Source organism: Echeneis naucrates, chromosome 7 (genome assembly GCF_900963305.1).
Source record: "Echeneis naucrates chromosome 7, fEcheNa1.1, whole genome shotgun sequence".
Lineage (NCBI taxonomy): Eukaryota > Metazoa > Chordata > Actinopteri > Carangiformes > Echeneidae > Echeneis > Echeneis naucrates.
Genome location: NC_042517.1, coordinates 23,211,576 through 23,231,987, shown reverse-complemented (window position 1 = coordinate 23,231,987; position 20,412 = coordinate 23,211,576). Strand labels below are relative to the sequence as shown.

The following is a 20,412-nucleotide window of genomic DNA, read 5'->3' as shown; positions in this document are numbered from 1 at the left end:
CAACTTTTACGCATTGAAGCAGCAGATAGTTTGGAGAAGCGGCTCCCTCTCTGTGTTCGTGGAGTGCGCTCCGCTGTGTGGAAGACTAAAGCGTCGGACTGCTTTATCACCCGACCGTCCTTATCTGGTGAGATAATACACTGAGAGCCCTTGGAAAGAACCTGTGTTCCTCCAATGCTGCGAGCGCTATTATCAAGCTTTTATGTGATTTGAGTTACTATTGATAGAAAATATAATGACGGCAGATACGGAGGGGAGTTCCTATCTGTTGTGATTTATTTGTTTCCGTTATGGTTATGATTTAATGAGACGCAGCGCAGAGCCGAGGATGTCTGGGGTCGCAGATTGTCACCTCTGTCTGCGATAGTTAATGTCATTTTAATCAATTCCATGTCAGTCAGAATGATACAGGTGAAATATTGGTCATGATGCTTAACTTTGTCCCCGAATGGACAGCTGTGATTTCACTCATGGGATTGTTGATGTAATTGGTACAGCCGTTAGGCTGAGAGAATTACTCCAAACCGGAGAAATTCATCAGCAATTTTTCCTGATCTCACATTTAACATAAATATCTCCATTATTAATTTACTCATTTATTTATTTCTTTTACAGGATAGGAATCCCGTCAAGGTTTCTTCTAAGCCATCTGTTACAGGGCTCAGGAAAATTCTTTACCAGAACCTGGAAGAGTCTTTACGCGTGGACACCTCAGGACAAAGGGCAGGTCCAAAAGAGCCAACATATATTTTTTTCCGTATTCCTAACAGGACATCCCAGCATTGAAAATGTATCAAAGCCTGGCCTTGTCCTCCAACCAGTCCCCTTACACGCATGACGCCGGGAATTACATCCACCCCTCGGCCAGCTCCCCGGTCTATGTGCCCAGCACCAGAGTACCAGCCATGCTGCCCACCCTTTCCTACCTGCAGACCTGCGACTCGCCCCACCAGTCCCACGGCCTCGGCGGACACCACCACGGCTGGCCCCAGGCCGGCAACGACGGCTCCTCATTCAACCCCAGCAGCCCTCACCCTCACCACGGCTTCTCCTACTCGCACAGCCCCCCCATCAGCAGCAACACGGGCCGAGACGCGACCTACCAGAGCTCGCTGGTTCTCGGAAACGGCGCCCGGGCAGATCAGTACGGAGGCGCCCTGGTGCGCTCCGTCGGAGGCTCCTATACCAGCCCTTACGCTTACGTGAGCCCGGAGATGGCTACGTCCTCCTGGACACCAGGACCCTTCGAGAGCGGGGTGATCAGTCTGCAGGGCCGGCAGGGCGGCCTGTCTGGAAGACGGTCCAGTCTGGGTGAGTATTGGCTTCCAGGGTAAACTCAGATCATTTTATTTATCACTAAATATGTTACCTATTAAATGTCTTAAACGTGTCACCACCAGCTGGGTTTCTTATAAACGTTTCTTAGTCAAATCTTCGCTGAGCTGTTACATTGATGAGTATTTTACACGCTGCTAATGAGTTTAGTCGTCTTACACTTCAACTAATGAATGCAAAGGCTTTCGTTTCGTTAATATTAACATATTAACATGAATTAATACTGAAGTTAAATTAAAGGATTTGTGGCTTTACAAGTCCGAGCTTGTAAAGCCTTCTTTTTATGACTTATTTATGAGCTTATTTTTGTGACAGCAGAACCAAAAGAAAACAGTTGTGTAATAAAATTCAGTTATTCCTGGTTGGTTAAGATTTCGTTTATCAGGAGTAGAGTCCACATTGTTGTTTATCACGGATGCTGATAGAGAGACCTGTTTAGGACCAGAGTCCACCTAAAAAACAAGGCTCCCAACAATCCCACATCACACGCAGACAATAAACATTCATTGAGAAAATAAAAACAATCAATTACAAAATGTTAATTGAATTCCCCAGTAACAGTTCAGAGCTGCGGTGGCAGAGCTCAATCCACACGGAGACAAAAAGGCGCAGTTATCACCTCAAGCCTGCAGCCGTCACTTTAGGCGGCGTTTGAAGTGAGTTAAGGCAGAAGACGTTTTGATGAAAAGCTGATGAAGGTGTTTCATGATCTGCTCTTTAGACTGTTTCACACCTCAGCCCTCGCTCATTCATCAATATTTCCCCCTTTGGTCTTTGATACAAAAAGGGGGACTTTACACAAAATGACGTGGGAATGGTGGCAAAAGCACGAGCGCACGGAGGCTTACATAGTTCTTAATGGTTTAAGAATTTTAGATTTTAAAATGGCACGCTGATGTTGTTAAATTTCTCATCATATAAAATATGTGTATGCAATAATAAATAAAACACTTCTATCCTAAAAGACATTATTAAAATTTGGTTAAACGTGATCCTAAAACTGTTCTTTAAACCCATGTGCCCTGTTGTCCTCGTCTGTAAAAATCACAAAGCACAAGAACGAAACTTAAGTAAAACTGCTTTCTTTTTAACCCTTGGGTCTCTGATTGGGCCGCCATTAAACAGATTCCTCCGTCTGTATGTCTCCCTTAAATGCATTTGGCAATTTGGTTTCCCTTAATCACACTGAACGGAGGGGGTTTAAATTCCTCCGCTGGCTATTTATCACGCACTCACTGGCCGATAACCAGACCCTCCCACTCAGGTAAAATAAAATAAAGTAAAAACACCTTAAAAAAAAAGTAAAAACAATTTTGTTTATTTTTGAAGCCAGATGCTGCCTTAGAATGAAGTCTCTCAGCCAACATTCAATGTGTACAAATATCCAAAGACAAAAGTTTTTTTTAGCTTTTCCTTTGCGGCTGATACCTTCGCATCGCAAAGCAGCTCCCTGTGGGAGATTTATTCAGAGTCACGGCGGCATAACAGTGTGAAGGTGCTGATCATTTCATTCTCGTGTGTGCAGACCTGATGGACGACATGCCCACCGAGGGCAGAGAGTGCGTCAACTGCGGTTCCGTGTCCACGCCGCTGTGGCGCAGGGACGGTACCGGACACTACCTGTGTAACGCCTGCGGCCTGTACCACAAGATGAACGGCATCAACAGGCCTCTAATCAAGCCTCAAAAACGACTGGTGAGACACGGAGGGGGGGGAGGACGCTCCCGCTCTTCCACAGGCCTCGACCCCAATCCATTTTCTATCATTAGAATTAGACGGTTATTTGCAGATTTTGATTCTTCACTGTAAAAAATGAAATATGAGTCGTTAGATCCAGATCAGTGTTGTTATTATTCGAGTCACACACAAATGCTGATCACATCTTATTTTTTTCCTTAAATACTTCTTTCCAAATAGAAATTGAAAAGCAATGCAAAAAAGAAAAGAAAGTTACTTTTTCATTACTAACTTTTTTGTCGAGGTGTTACTTTAATTTTGATGTTTCAATTATAATTCTTAAATGTATATAATAATATTTTTTATCAATTTCTATTGATATATCATTAAAATGTAATTATTACTGCAATAAAATATGTCAAATATTTCCCCACCTGAAATATCACTATCCACAGCAGGATAAAAGGGTACAAGAGTGAAAAGAGAAGAAATTGATTTAAGACTAAGGGGACAAAGGCTAATCATATGTGGAGGTGGAAAAATAACAAGTATATTGACTTTTTTATTTGATTAAGATTTTGTCTTGATAGAGAAACATATATATATATTTTCAACCACACTGCCTCGTATTTTTGCTAGATTGCTGTTGGGCATCTTGAGTTTATGCTTAAAATAATTTATTGTATGAACTGGGCCTGCAGCTATTGTTTTGAGTATTTTCTGGCCTATAAATAGGTCGTTGGTAAATATATTAAATGAAGAAAAATTATCTGAGAAGAAGTCTCATCTCCATATATGTTTTATTTGAAATCCAAAAATAATCCACACTTGTACCTCAAAAGAACATTTTGGATTGGCAATTTCACTTGGATATTAAAAAAGGCCTTTTTAATGGCAGGCTGTAAAAACCAATTTGTTGTAAATAACAGGAACAATGGGTCAGTTCTATTAAAATGTTACAGTAAAACATATACAAAATGAGAATTAACCAGCAACCAGGACCGGCTTTTTCTGTAGTGACTTGTCAAGCTATCTTTTGTGGAGAGGGCCTTTTAATTTGCTGTTCATCAGCAAACTGTTCAACAGACATAGTGGTTAGTGCTGTTGTCCCACAATAAGAAGTTTGTGCGTTCAGTTCCCGGCTTGGGGCCTTTCTGTGTGGAGTTTGCATGTTCTCCTCGTGTCTGCATGGGTGTCCTCCGCATACTGCAGTTTCCTCCCACCATCCAAAGACATCATGTTTGGGTTAACTGGTGACTCTAAACTTTCTGTAGGTCTGAGTGTGACTGTGAGTGGTTGCTGGTCTCTGTCTGTCTCTGTGTCGGCCCTGTGATGGACTGGGGACCTGTCCAGGGTGACCCCACCCTCACCCAGTGTGAGCTGGGATTGGCTCCAGCAGCCCCTGTGACCTGGAAACAGATAAGCGGTAGAAGATGAATGAATGAATGAATGTTCGAGTGATATAACAGATAAAAATACTCTCCAGACAAAATCAGCTCCACCTTGATTAGCACAAACATGTATCAGTGATGATTAAGACTAGTGGAACTTTGTGTCACAAATAAGGTCCTTGTGGACCAACCATCCATTGCACAATTTGTTTTGGCTGAGTGTGTGCGTGAAATTTGTTATATGTTTACAGGAATTAATGTATATGTTTTCACTCAGAAAACAGTCCAACCAATCAGTTCCGGTCCTTTCTTTTGATTTGTTGGCTGACCTGTCCTTACGTGAGCTTCAGAAAGAAACTTGGGAGAGGAGATGTTAAACTACATTGAAATGAGTTTTGGTTCTTAAAAGTATAAAATATAGGTCCAGCAATGCAAAAATGAAAATGTGTACTATAATGTATCTGGGGCAAGAGGGCATTTAGAAAATGGAAAGCAGCTCTGTGGTAATGTGTGGGGGTGTCAAGGCCTCACAGCTGTATATTTCCCAGGAACTTGCCTCTCAGCTGCGGTTGAGAATCGTCCTACACCACTGGGCGGTTGTCTCTGTTTTTATTTGTTCTACAGTGACCTTGCCCTTGGATGAGCCATTTTTAGATGCGGATCTAGAGAGCAATATGACTCTGTCCTCAAGCTTGGTTCCTTTTCTTCACACTTCACTGAAACTGAGCTGATAGTCTCACTGCGGTGTGAGAAAGAAAAATATCTTCACATTGTCTTTAAAGCTTTTCCAGCCAGGGAGTTATTGGGATTTTACTCACATGGGCACGATGAGGGATACCAATTGTATCGTGTCGTACCAATTCGCAGACTGACATCCTGCAATTCATTCCTAGAGTTGATTGATTTTGGAACAAGCTTCTCAAACAATAGTTCTAGGATTTTTTCTTGTCGGCTGTAAGCCTGTGTCTCATTCGGGGTGTCACAACTGATTTTAATTCAAATGCTGCTTTTCGTCTTCTCCATCTGCAGCAGACAACACCACGCCGAGCTGGTCTGTGCTGCACAAACTGCCATACCAGCACCACCACACTGTGGAGGCGCAACGCAGAGGGAGAACCTGTCTGTAACGCCTGTGGTCTCTACATGAAACTGCATGGGGTAGGTCACACCGCCGTCTCTGACAGAGGGAATTTATATGTTTTAATCTGTTCTGCTTCACCTCTAGCAAACCGCTTCATCAGTAGGGAACAGCTCATTCTTTGCAAAGCATAAAATCCTCTTCAAGGGTACTGAAGTCATTGTTATCAGAGTGGTGAAGGGGGGGTGGCTCGTGTGAGTTGTCATAACACTAGCCCGTTTTAGACAGCTTGTCCAAGGCAGGAATGTGGCACCTTAAATTCACCCACCATTTTGTATAAAAGCTCTGAAAACAGAGTACTTGGGGTTCCAGTATGAAGCTGGCAGCCAAGCTCATCTCAGGGCTAAGTCGTGACAGCTGAGTGCTGGGACACACTGAGGTATTGCGCCTGATTGGCTCTGTTTGGTTCAGTCTAAACAAGCAAAGGTGTCATGACGGGATCTCTGTTTAAAGGGGCGAACTGTCGCCTCTACTGTATGTGGGGTGACAGCTGATGTGTGTGTCGCTGTGCTCTCTGCAGGTTCCTCGACCTCTGGCCATGAAGAAAGAGAGCATTCAAACCAGGAAGCGTAAACCCAAGATGCCCAAGAACAAGACATCCACAGGTAAGGAAAAGAGATGTGCCTGAATGGGTTCAGAATCAGTTGAAATGTGTTCTATGAAAAATTGTCATTCTGAAAACCTCTTTTGCTCCCCTGCTGATTCTGTAGGAGGTTCTACCACCTCTAACACCAGCTCCCCAACCTCCCTTTCAGTCTCAGAGCATGCCTGCACCATTAAAAGTGAACCCAACATGGCCCCTTCACCTTATGCTGGACAAACAGTGACATCTGCCACTCAGGTAAAAAAAAGTGTTAATTCAAAGTGCAATACAGCTAATAAGCTACAGTAGCTTCAAGGATTTAGCACACTCCAGATCTTCATCATCCCTCACAGGTCTGCGCTCGTCAGTATAAGCTAGCTATCAGCCAAGGACACAAATTCACAGGACAAAGTTAAATTCAGACCTTTGCATAGATATACTTCACCCTGGCACGTGAATCCACTGATTGCGGTGACTCCATCGGGATGAAATGACTTTTGATCTTTTAAAAAAAGAGTATGACTAATCAACCACAATGATGTCATCAGAAGCACAGATGGCATTATGTGGATATATCGTTTGAACTACATCTGTAAAATTGGTTCGATATTAACATCTCTTTCCTCCTTGCAGACGACTTCTCAGTTAGACAGCACTGGATCAGGACATGTGGATATTAAATATGAGGATTATCCCTTTACCCCAACCTCCATGGCTCCACAGAACTCCTGGTGTGCTCTGTCTCAAGCCTGAGCAGCATTGACCACCGGGACTGATGCAGTAACAGCACACAGCTTGGGCCTATGAACTGGAGCTGTGGAAAAAACTGTGACATATAAGCATTAAACCGGGACTCACGCAGTACTCTGAGGACGTCTGATCCGCTGGTTGCATCATGTACTGCACTGCATCACACTGGGCCCCTGCAGCTCACCTGGACCATTCTGTCAACATGACAAGAACACAGGATACCTGGAAGGCACTTTAAAAAAAAGGGTGAGCGTGTGTTATCCCTGGCACATCGACTGCATGGCCCACAGCTGACCCCGGCTCTCCTGGATTTCCTCTGCACGCAACAAGAAACTACCTACTGCTAAAAGAAATCTCTATTTTTGGAGAAAAACTTCTTCAAACAGCAATGCAAAGACAGACAGGTGGAATGTAAAACCTCAGTAACAACATAATGGATAAGCAACTTTTTTATTTTTCTTTTTTTTCCGTGGCACAACACTTTCAATATTTTTCTTGTTATCGCAGAAAGAACCTTGTCAAATGGGCAGAAAATACCTTTTTTATTGCTGTTGAACATGTCTCATTACTAACATGTAGATTATTAACTTTTATAGACACATTATTTATGTTGAGATAAGGACAGTTAAAAGTCGTGGCAGTTAAAGCCAGGCTGTTATAACCCATCGCTCACTGTGGAGTGTCGGCTGCTGCGCCGTGAGGCCCCTGAGCTTTGACACTTGGGTTGTATTCGTGATTTGTTTGTACAAGATATAAATTTATAAACTCATGAGATTTGTTTCAAAAGAAAAAATCATTACTGGTTGTTTTGATTCTGACATCATGGCCACATATCAGAAAGTTTATCATTTTACTATTTTAATATTTGACATCAATGAAAGTGCAATGACTAATTTTTAAGGCTAAACACAATAATTATTCTAAACATATTAATCTAATTTTATTGTCTGTGTTTTTCCAATGTGTTAGTGAATTTTAATGTGATACTGTCCTGAAAAACTGTGTTCTCTCTGGTATTGACACGCTTTGGAATCCATTCAGGTTAATAAAGTGATTCACATTTAATGCTGTATATTTGATTTATGGAAATTTGTCTGATTTCCAAGAGACTCTCACAAAAAGTTTACGTGTATTTGATGATACATCAGTAGTTAACAGTTCTTACTATCTGAATTATCTAATGTCCTTATGCTCCAAATATAACCTGGATTTTATTTAATCTAACCTTTTTGTGAATTACATAAAGGTAGAGAACAGGAGTAGTTTTGCTACTCAAGAGCTGTCTCAAGTATTCAACTTTTTGATTTCAACAGTTGACACAATAATTTTCATGCATCAGTCAGTGGTACATTTTAGTTTTCTAAGTAAGTCATCCGTTGACTAATAAAGATGTAGCCTTTTTCCTTCCCAAACCCAATTTTGATACATGGGGCGTATTTCATAAAGGTATTTGCCCCTATGTTTGGTCTGTTGTGTTAGGCCAGTTTTAAGTTTGCCCATTTATTAGTCCAATATGAGTAAAAGTGTTTTGCAAGAAAAAAAAAAAAAAAAAGATGGACTAATTTGAAACCCAAAATATTAGACCCCTTACCTTTAATCTCAACACTGATATTAATCATGTCTTATAATTCAAAGTTTAAGAATGAATAATCTTTTGTTAGTCCCTCAGACAGGAAAATTTAGAAATCCTGAAACCGTTGTGATGATGATGATCAGATTTTATAGCTTTGCATTATTTCATTCTTTGCTGACAATCCTAAAACTAAACACAGCTGAGTAATTTCATACAGTTCATGGGTCAGCATTTTTTTTTTTTTTTTTTCAGAAGACAAACCTTAAGTCTGACTATTTATTAAATCTGAGTCTTTAGGAAAGCAACCCTTGAATTTCTGTCTCCTCTGAAATGAAGTACTGATCCAAAACTAGTTGGAATAGTTTTTTTAAAAAGCAATATTAAAGTTACATTAATTGATGTTTCTTTTTGTTACTTAATTTGACAATAAAGCGTGGCAAAACTGTTAACCTTTCTCACATGGCTCAACGTTACTGTACGTACGTTCTTTTCACTGCTCTACAATGGTTGCTGCCGGTGTTTGCGTGGCACAACTTCCTGGTCATTCCCCTGTGGAAAGAAGAATCAATTTCTGCATATCTGCATGTAGGAAGCATATCTGAAACTTTGAAAAGCATCTGTATCAGAACAATGCTCTAAGCTCAATTTTAGCTATCTCTTCTCACTTGCAAACTAGTTTTCACACACTCAACATCCAACATGTGCCTCAATGTCCTTTTCCATGACAAAAGACTCAAAAAAAAAAAAAAAGAAAAAGCAGATTCAACAAAAGGTTCTAATTTTTTTTTTATTTTTCATTTCTTTAGCCATACTCTATTTAATTAGAAATCCCTGCAGCTGATGACATTTGATCAAGCATTAACAATTTGTGTTTTCTGATTCAGCTCCCTGTATTGCATTGTCTACTGGGCATGTTTGTGCGTGTGTTTCTGTATGTGTGTACAAGCAGGGTGTGTGCTTCTGCTAGTTGCTCAAGCAGACACCGTCGACCAAAGGTTGTGTTCCAACTCTGCTTTATGGTGGTGAGGCCTGAGTTGGCTGCAGCATCGCAGAAAATACCCGACCCGTCAGCAACAAGTTTGCTGCTTTACTGCCATCATGGCGACATCCAGGCACCGCTGCACCAACAGCACTGCCCAGCTTTATGACTATTGGCCGACATGTCTTATCTGTTGCTGGGAGAGGCCCCTGGTGCAGCGCAATGTCAAGATGCAGACATATTTTTTAGTGGGCAGGAGGAAGTTGGGATGATGGTATGCAAAATTATAGAATAGTTCCATGATAAATCTGTTTATAAATGCAAAATTGGAACCTTTCAGAACTGTTACCCAAACTCTCTGTAATAAAGGTGCAGCCTCGAAGTCTTTGTAAGAAACGAAACAAAGGGAAAATCAAGCTTTTTGCCAAGCTCGTTTTCAATGGAATAAAGTTACAACCTCAAAGTCAACTTTGGCACCTTTAGCCTATTCCCTTAAACAAATACACACTGACACTCACAAACAATTCTCACCGCCACATTTACACTCAATTGTCAGCTAACTGAGTGGCTTCATGACAACCACGGCACAGGAAAAACCTCTGCATTGTGACTGGAGGGCAAGGGGTGGGGGGAACTTGAGGAACTCATGTGTTAACGCCACATCTAAAAATGTGTAATGCGTCTCTCCATGCAGCTGTGTTTAATCCCTTTACCACAGCTTTTATCAGTCATCCTGGAGATCCTTAAAACTTTCAAATGTGCTCCTTCAGTTTCTTTGTATTTAGAAATTGGAGCTGTGAACATATATTTAACAAAGGCAATATGCTGCACCGACAGACACCAAAATTAAACCAAATTAACTTGGTGTCTTAATTTAATTATGAAGGCTAATCAGATCATTCATTTCACATGAGACAACATCAACATTTGTCATACTTAATGAATGTTTATTTCTGCCTCAGTTGGATCAGAGCTGATCCCTTTGTTTATCAAAAGCCAAATTCTAGTTTTAGTTAATACTAATAAAATTAATGCTTGACCATTAGTTTTGTTTTAAATAAAACATCTCAACAACTACTACATGCATAAGTTTAGCTTTTGAGAAACATTGGATACATTCCTGTGAATATTCAGAATACATCAATTTGTCAAAAAGAAAAAAAAATAGAAAGAAAAACTGCAGTAGACATTTATTTTGGAAAAAAAAAATTTTATTTTTATTTTATTTTTATTATTATTAGTGCTCATCTATGCAACAATGAATGTGTCCATGGGACTTTCTTCTCTAAACAAAACAAATATGAATTGTGAGCTCTTCCAACCCCTTGACTTATTGTTGTACATTATTATGCCAGCAACTTTTGCACACTCTCCTGTGGACACAGGGAAACTAAAAGAATCAGGAAGGAAAAGAAGAAGAAAGTTCAACATCTTTGTGAAGAACTAAGTTTAGTTTTTATCGACAAATAATGCCAGTTTTCTAAATATATTAAGGTAAGGTTGCCTGAGCAGAGTATGTAAAGGACGTGCTCAGCAAAACATACCCACCGGTCTGATGTTTAAGGATAAATTAATTAAACTGAATATAAAAAGAGAGACCAGATTAAATATTAAGGTGACATGTCAGCCCTCTACTAATTTTTATCCAATCCCTAAACGCTTGACCTATATGTTTCCATCCATTCACAGGAAATTTACCATTGTATGGTACACAAAGCTAACACATTCATTTTAAATGACAGTGAGTGCTGACAAAAAAACCTTGGGGTTGATTTGGACCTGGAATCCTCAAGGCTGGGGTTCGATCAGTGTCAAGGCTGCAACGAGTGCTGGGTTTGCGTATGAGTTTGTGAGTTTGTTGACATGGTTCAAGAGATAGAATTCCTTTAATTGTGTGTGTGAATGTGTAGGAGAAAGCGATAGATTCAGCTCCTGAGGGCCCTATACTTCCCTTTCCTTCATGTTCTCTGCAGTGTTTGGTCTTTCTGTATGGCTCCACAACAGCTAAATGTGTGTGTGTGTGTGTGTGTGTGTGCCTGCGCGCATGCATGTGTGTGTGTGTGTGTGTGACAGCTCAATCCTTGGACAGACTTAAGGAAAAGGGCCGCATTCCAGCAATAATATTAGCCAATGATAGTGAGAAATGGCTTTTTTCTTCTTTGTCTACAGCTGCAGACAGTCTCTCCCAGAGCTTTGCTCCATTACTACCCACAACCAGGATATTCTCATCTGTACTGCAGTGGTTCTTTAGGGTTCTTGTCATATATGTGTGCGTGTATGCGTGTGAGTGAGTGTATGTAATGTTAGAGAGTAGCACACACATTTATTCAACAAATTTTCTGCCTTTAAATCAAAACTTCCGCCAGCTGTCTGCTCGTTGATTTGCCCTGAGGTCCTATTCTTCAGTTTGTGAGACAGGAACAAAACTGTGTTTGTGTGTGTGTTTCTGTGTGTTTCTGTGTGTGGTTTGCAATCTTAGACATGCTGTATATTTCAGGATTATTTTTCCTTGCCAAAGTCTGACATTGTCCTTGTGGGACATGTTGTTTCTCACAGCTCTAATCACTGGCTGTGTGTTGTGTCTCTGGGCTTCAGTCCACTGTTTCCTCAGGACAACAAACACAAAAGTCAAACACTCTCATGAGGCTTGTCACTTTAACAGAGCTGCAACAATCACACCAACCCTAATCCTGTAATAAAGTGAAAAACGAAGAATATAATGCATAATATTACATTAAAAAATACAAATTAGAATCCAGCATTCTTTGCAGTGGCTGATTTGCCCAACGGTATTAGACAGATAAATTAGGGAAGATAAATAAAATGACTAGATAGAAAATTATTTGCAGGGAAAGTTTTAATTTCATTATGCACTGATTGCAGGTGGTATTCACCTGCACAGCAATTACATCACACCTTAATTTAGATAGTATGAGTAAGGAAACATGTAATAAACCAGGCCACGTTAACCATTAGTGCAACTGGGTAGTTGTGCCCAGTTACCTTTGAGGGCCCAGTGCAGCGAGGGCACACATAATATATCTAGTTACAATATAAAGTTTGGTCCATGTGAAGCTGGAGTCTGCTGGTACAGCAGTGGCAAGGGACGACAGAAAAGGTAATGTTGTGTCCATCTCTGCCGACATGGAACTAATCAGATGGTCAAATTGGCTTTTATTCACCAACTGTTGGAAGAGCTAGCATTTAGCAGTTGTCACAGAGAGATGCAACCAATGCAACTTAATGCACATACATAGTAAAATACAAGTAAACATAAAATAAACATATAAAAAAAAAAAAAAAAACACTGAATATAACTATTTCATGTTCAAAATCAGTTATCCTAAAGAATCACAGATTTTCTTTTTCTTTTTCATTGGACCCTGGAAGTGGGTGAAGTTGTTTGGGAGGTTTTTACTCTGACAGCCAGAAAGAACAACAACAGCAATAATAACAATAATAATAAATAGTCAAGTTTATAAGTGCCCTGTGATGGACTGGCAATCTGTCCATTTTGTACCACGTCTCTTGCCCGGAACATTGGCTGGGATTGGCTCCAGCACCCCCTGAGACCCGGAAACGGAAAAGTGGAAGGAGGTGGATGGATGGAAGTTAGTAAGTGCAGCCTTAGTAAATTTCAATCAGTAAAGTCCCGCTCACAGCATAGATTGTACAGTATGTTTTCTGTACTCTCACTATTCTTAGTACTTTTATGGTATCACATCAAGTTCTGTTACAAAGAAGCTGCTTTTCCCAACACACAAACAAATTGACGAATAAAAAATGTGTGGTGGCAGTAGACTGATGAGGGAGGGGCTTTGGGGACACTATATGTTATTGTGTACTCAGTTTAACCCAAGGAACGCCATTCTCTGCTGATTTACTGTCCTGTTCACTGATGAGGGGCACATCTGTTTCTGGTATGACAAACATCAGTGTTCAATTAATCAGTTCATTACTGTAACATAATGTGAAGTTATTACAACAACCTGTTTTTCAATTATCCATCTAAAAAACGACTTACACTGTTGTATGAGGTGCAGAAAAGACGAGTGCAGTGTAAATGGGGGACACGTTCTCACCTGTTTAAAGGTCGCTGAATGAGCAGGGCAGAGGTTGTAACACAACAAGGTCCATAAAATCCAAGTGTGTCTCAGCCGGGGGAGGTTGATGCATAGAGAACGCACACACATTGGTTAATTCAATCTGCAGGTGCCAAACACCAGTCTGCCCATAAACTGGAGGTACTGCAAGAAAAGAAAAAATAAAAAGAACCACAACACAAAATAAAAATCAAATGATACTATTATCATTTCTTTAAATAGTGAATCTTCATTTCTACTTGAAATCTGGACTGTGGAACTGATAGAGATATGTGATGTAATGATTAATTGAGATGTTTCATACAACTATATTTTGAGTGACTTTGCATAGAGCTACTGCTGTTCTGGAGCTCTGACCTCTGCGCTCAGGTCATGGAGGTGTCTGATTTGTCGCCATTGTTCTGTTCCAACTATGAGGTGAGATGAGCATTGTGTCCCAGCATGCTCCTCATTCCTCACCTCTCTTTGTAGCCCTCCCACAAATTAACCTTAAGTCTGTCAATCTGAGTTCGCAGGTAACAGTCACCTTTTCTACTAAGTTGTTTTGATAAACCTGTGCCCTTGCTTTTTACCCTGATGGTCGCCGGGATGACAGGGAGGATAATTCAGCAGTATTAAAAAGCTGCTCCTCAGTGTCTGTAAAAACTTCCAATTCATGGATCTTCTTTGTTCTCTTAACCAGTAATCCTGGTTTGTCTCACCTTCTGCATTGAGAACCTTAAATACTTGTTACACACATTTGAAAACTAAATATACTGCACTTGATTAGTAGAAATCAAGTCTGGAAGAGTTGTAGAAAATAATAAAAACCAGGAACAGCAAAGACAGTTGTTTTAAACTGCAAAATGTGTCATCATTTTCAGGTCTGCCTTGTAATTTCTTAGAATTTAACCGTTAAAATAATGTGGGGACAACCAAACCCAGGACAGAATGGTTGTCACAAATGCAGAAGACTTTGATAGTCCACATCTTTTGCACAGAATAAGCCTAAGAAATGTGAAGACGCTCCAGTTCTACCTGAGGGGAATCTATGAGGGATATAGTTTTTGAGGGATTCAAATGGACCCCATTCTCTCTTAGGTATCTTAAACCAAATCAGATCCTTTCCCTAAAGTGGGGTATATTTGGTTCTGTTTTAAGTTGAAATATATGATTGCTCAAGTTGGAGGACTCAAACCGCTTTATAATGTTTTGTCCATTTTCTTAATCACATCCGAACTGGATTTAAAAACAACCTACTCAAAAAACTGAGCAAACATGGATCAGTTTTGTTGAGTTGTGTCCACAAAATGCCCACTTGATCTACTGAAGGCAACCACACTCAATGACTGTACAGTCAGGTAAAACCTCCAGAGCTCAAGAGCCCAACCCAGAGTAGCTCATTGTGGAACGACAGGTTACATAAAGGGGCACAGTGAACGCACTTCAGTGAAATGTGCTTCATTCATACTTTTATCTAGAGTCAACAACACTCACTCTGCACAACAGTAATACTGCCTTGACCCAGCAGCAGAGAACTCACACACAGAAAACACATAACTGTTTCATCAAGCATCCGATGACCTTGTTGCCTTGTGGGGAGAGAGAAGAAGAGACTCCTATTTTGCAGACAAGCATGCACATGTGTGTATTTTCATAGTGCAACGACAATGAATCACACAATCTGCTGATATTATTATCGCTTAACCCAGACTTGTCTATTTGCAGATTTATTATTCCATTTTTAGGCCAAAAAAAACCACATAAGGCAACAACAGGAGAGACTGAGCGGGGCCTAAAATAAGACAGAAAACAACGGGGTGATGGATTAAGCGGAGACACCCAAGAACGATGACTTCCGTGACTGTGAGTTTGATTGTTTCCTTGAGAAAAAAAGGTTACAGGAAGGGAAGGGGGATGGGGCAACAATCTACCCTTGAAAGGGAAATCAATAGAAGAACCTTCCTCCATTTGTGTCATTACATTCAGCACATGCCTGCTCTTTCAGTTTATATTGTTATCCACATGAACGATCATGTATTTACTCTGGGCCCTACACAGCTGATTTATCATCGATCAGAAACATCTGCCTCACATCTCATAGGACCCCATACTACAAACCCTTAACAATTTGGCACCAGTAGCCATTGCCAGCATAAGCCTGTGTGTATACTATGTATGCTAAGGTAATATTTATTGTCAGCTGGTACTGGCTGCTCTATAGGATTCTGATTTAAACAGCCTGTGAGCTAGATTCATTCTCTATGCTTTGATACCTGGTACGAATCTCAGAGTTGAACAGAGATTATTTTCCTGCATAAAGCTGACATGTATGGTATTTTCTCCCCGTTCTCTGTGTCTCTTTATTAACACAGGGCTTTAAGGTTGTTGAAAGCAGTCGAGCCAAGCTGCATCTCAGCTCATTGCTCAAACCCAGGGTGAGAGCTGGCATGTATCAGGCATTAGTCAGCGACCTGGAAAAAGTATTTGCCAACATGCAGCAAAGACCCATTTTAAAATGTTAAAATGTAAATTCAATGAATTTCAAAGAAACTTTTTTTCTTTAGTTTTTCTGTTCAGCTGGTGTAAGAGTTTTGATCCCAAGTTGCATTTTCTCATTTGTTCAAGTAATTGACGATAAGTAATTGAGTTCTTTACGATAAAAATTGAGTTGAGGACTTATGATGTCTTACTTTTTAACAGTATTAGTTCTGTAGATTTTGTTACAGTGAGTAATTTGGACCCTGTTGAACGGTAAAGGGTAATTGTGGGCAATAGGTTTAGGGGATTGAGAAGTCTCATTCAGATCACAATCAAGTGTATATTAACATGTAATACAAAATTTTAACCACTTTTACAGAAGTGTGCTGAATATGAAATTTTATGTTTTTCCCAATTCAGATGACCTGTCCTTCAAACGTGTCACCATTAGAATCTGAAGATGGAACCAACGTCAAACTTTTGCCTTGTGTCACCAGCTGTACGCATCCTCACTATTGGCCCATTCACTGCTGCATCAACCTTACAAACAAAGAGTTACAAGAATTTAACTGTTGCTATGTTGACCCACGATGGAGCCACCTGGCTGGAGCCTTTGTCTCCCCAGAAAAGTAGAACGCATTTCTTGGTCACATTTTAAAAGCCTTTCAAAAGGGGTTTTGAATTTGTGACACAGTCAATCTCAAATGCAGTTGTTCTAAGTGAATATTAGGACATGGGGCATTGAGATAAAACCATTCATTGCACTGATTGTCCAGTTGGTCACTTTCAAACCTTTTGAGAGGAAAACAAACCTAAGACAGTCCCAAACCCAACTGTGTACGAACGCCCGAGATGTGACAGCTCGTTCAACGTACTTTTTGGTGCAAGGAAACACCAGCTTTGCTGATGAGGTCAATGAAGTCTCTTACCAAAGGGACTATAGGGAAGTTTAGTTGGAAAGGAAAGACAAAGAATATGATATAATTAACATGAATCTGTAATATGGTGCTACATAATTTTTTAACAATGAATACAATGATTGTCACTCCCACTGATGAATCACAGATAATTACCAATGAATCTGCAGCTCCTCACCAGTGACTCAAAGTGACAGAAACCTGCAGGTTCTTCTCACTTGTGCACTGATTTTTCAGCCCTGGAAGTTGCAGTTAGAAATCAGCTGGCGAACGCAGTTGAGTGATTAGCAGTGAAAGAGCCAGAACCCAGGTTCACTGCCTGACTTTGCATCAGACAGATTATAAATTAAAACGTATAAACTTTTAAAATCCTCAAAAACGATAATCTGAATTTCTAACCTTAAATTTATAGTGTTTTTAGGAGTATAAAAAAGAGTATAGGTTAGTGGTTTCACTGTAGGAAGCCTCAGGCTGAGTCACATGCACACACTGTTTAAGAGTCTGTGTGGACGAAAAGTGATGTAAAGACAGATTTGTTAGCAGGCACCCGCATGGACATGAATCACATGACATCTCCCATTTCCAAGTGAAAATGTGTCTGTGTGTGTGTGCGTGTGTGTTTTTCAGACTTACTACAAGGATGAGTGCTATCTGTATTTTGTATGTGGGAGTGTAGCATGGTAGAAAGAGGTCACTCTCCCTGCCTGTGTGTGTGTGAATGTGTAATAGAGGGTGTCGGTGCCTGCATGAATGTCTGTGTGCAAATTTGTGTGTGTGGCTGTGTGTGTATCTAGCTCTAGCTCTATCTGTCATTGGCCCGGGGTGGAGAGGAGACTACTCGGAGCCCAGAAAGCAGGGGTCAAGTCCAGGATTACTCAACCCCCACAGGCCCTCCTAGTCCTTTCTTTCACTCCTCTCTCCATCATGCTCAGATGAGGGACGAAGGGCTGAGGACATGGAGGGGCGGGGGATAGGGGAGGTGGTGGTTGAGTTTACGGAGTATGAAAGGGGGAGGAGGTGCGGAATGGAATGAGTGAAGACAAATGTTGATGAGAGGAGGAGGAGATCTATGAACAGAGAAGGGGCAATACAAAGGGAGTGAGAAAGAAATTTGGAAATAGAAGGTTTGAGGATTATTCTTGGTGCAAGGAGGCGATACAGATAGAGAGGCAGAGTGATATGGACATGGGAAAACTGATGCGGAGTTTTGAGAAAGAGACATCTTTAATTGAATCAGTTAAACACAGTGAGACTTGAAAAGGTTGACAGCTGTTACAGGAATCAAAAATAATATTCAGAAAGACACACAGGGTGAAACCAGAGCTTGAGCTGAACTCACCAATGTGTGTTGACAATGCCAAATGGTTAACTAAGATATTATCACATACATAATACATAATAAAAAAAATATGAAAAAGTCACTCAACGAACAGGTTAGGCACCAGGTTTACGATAACCACATAAAATCTTGCTATGTGGGAAGAAATGGGACAGGGCTGGGAATGATATGTGTGACACTCTGGCTCAAATGAGTGGGATGCAGAATAATATGGATGCACTGACAATAATGCATTCAGCAAAATCAAACTAGTTTGAGAGAAGCAGTGGTTCAATTGGCCCTCATAAGGAAGGGGAGTTGAGTTTGAGTGTGCTCCACCCAATTTAACCTCTGACCTCTGACCTCACACTATGTCCTAATTCCATGTAGCATTGGTGGATGTATGTATAAATCATCTCTCTTTGTACTCTTGCAAATTGTGCAAGATTACAAACAGTCTCATATACCATTATCTGGAGATGAAAAATAATCCATGCTCCCTGATTATGTTATACTAAAAGAGATGGAGCTGAGCTCCTGCAGGGTTTGTTGTGGACCAGAGGAGGCAGATCTGAGCCCCGATATGCTGCAGCCCTGTTTAACCTCTGTAAGTAAATGCGTAGTAAATTGCTCTTTACTGGCAGAATTCACTTGGATGACATGGAAACATTCATTCAATGGAGCAGCTGCGGTGCAGGCTAACAGACTAGTCTATGAACATGTAGTTGCATGGTTTGATGTGAATTTATTATCATTTATGTCAACGAACAGCACAACAATTCCACACAAAAAGTGACAATACTCACTGATTGTACAGACTTCCATAGACTCATGGACTTCAACAAAATCCCCCTTCTTTTTAAAACCACCAGAAACACCCACTGATGGTCACTAGACAGAAGGCCTGTTTAGGGCTCCTCAGCATTGGGAGGCTTAATTCCATTTCATGTTGAATGGATCAAGACTGCAGTCACCTGGTTGCTCCATGAGGTGGAAGGGAAATATTTGAAATTGGACCCTAACCCTAACCCCCAACCCAGACTTTCCTGCTGATAAAAGTAATGCTTCTAAGCTTCTAAGCATCTAATCACACCATACTCATCATTAAAATAAATCTGTATCAATCACTTATTTTTGGACATTTTGTTTTATACATTATTGAGGCATAAGACATTCTAGTATTTATAGTACTCATAACATAATTTGACCTCTTTTTCAGATTTAGTTTTTTTAACAAGCAGTTATACTGCTTGTACATAGAAGCCAGCCAAGATTTTAATATGCTGTGATGAAACAGGACATTGGAGAAAGGGAGTTTATCTGAGCTTCTTCCCCAAACTTGAAAGGAATTTTTTGTGAAAATGTTCACAGAATTGCAACAGGGTAAAAATTTGGCAAATATTTCGGGAGTAATATGGGAAAGATGTGGAAAAAGTTAAAATAAGATGAGAAATGGGTTAGTGAAAAGGGACTTTGTGTGCGCATATGTGTGTATGTAAAAGGCAGAGAGAGAGAGAGAGAGAAGTGCAGAGTGATGTGTGCCAGGTACAGGCCTCTAGAGTGGGCGTCATTGCTGTTCTCAGAGCACCACCTCGGAGTCGATGTCAGGGTGGCGTCAGCGATGGCCAGCACACAGGCTCCAAAGATCTGCTGGTATTTTTAACACACACACACACACACACATACACACATACTATCACCTCCTGTTTGGCCTGCAGGTCGCTGACTCACCAGCGACGGACTCTTGCCTGATCTCCTCCAGACAGGCCCAACACGGAGACACTTCGAACACCATGTTTCCTGACTTAAGATTTTTTTTAAAGTTAGCATTAATCTGATGAAAGTCGGCATCAACAAGTTGCTGATGACATCACTGATATTGTGACTGATATTTGTACTCACTGAAAGCACACAGCTTACAGGCATAATTAACACAAAACGGCAAGTATATAAACAAGGCACAACTGTTACAGCAGGGCATTTACGTGATCAGCAACTAGTCAACATCAAGCTCAAAACCTAATTGTGAAGGAGTAAAGTCGTCTAATTGATTAGTCTGCGCAATCCCTATTTAAAACTGATCTTTATTTCTTTTTAATGTGAATCAACCTGTATTCATTTTATCCTTGCCCCCAACGTTGGGTTGTTGGGTTTTATATAAACTCTGTAAAGAGTTTGGTCTAAACCT

General features: G+C 40.6%; 1 protein-coding gene across 1 annotated transcript; it reads left to right on the top strand.

Moving 5' to 3' along the window:
- The first annotated feature begins 788 nt into the window (after positions 1-788).
- On the top strand, positions 789-6,877 carry gata5 (GATA binding protein 5). The gene is made up of 6 exons (XM_029507001.1): positions 789-1,311; positions 2,861-3,030; positions 5,433-5,561; positions 6,062-6,146; positions 6,252-6,382; positions 6,758-6,877. Exons 1-6 carry the CDS (start codon positions 789-791, stop codon positions 6,875-6,877), a joined length of 1,158 nt encoding a protein of 385 aa, XP_029362861.1.
- Positions 6,878-20,412: the final 13,535 nt, after the last annotated feature.

Excerpts from the sequence above, each read along its gene's own strand:
- gata5 (XM_029507001.1), top strand. The coding sequence starts at position 789 with ATGTATCAAAGCCTGGCCTTGTCCTCCAACCAGTCCCCTTACACGCAT. Across the intron at positions 3,031-5,432 it reads TCAAGCCTCAAAAACGACTG|CAGACAACACCACGCCGAGC; the intron begins GTGAGACACGGA and ends CTCCATCTGCAG. Across the intron at positions 6,147-6,251 it reads CAAGAACAAGACATCCACAG|GAGGTTCTACCACCTCTAAC; the intron begins GTAAGGAAAAGA and ends CTGATTCTGTAG.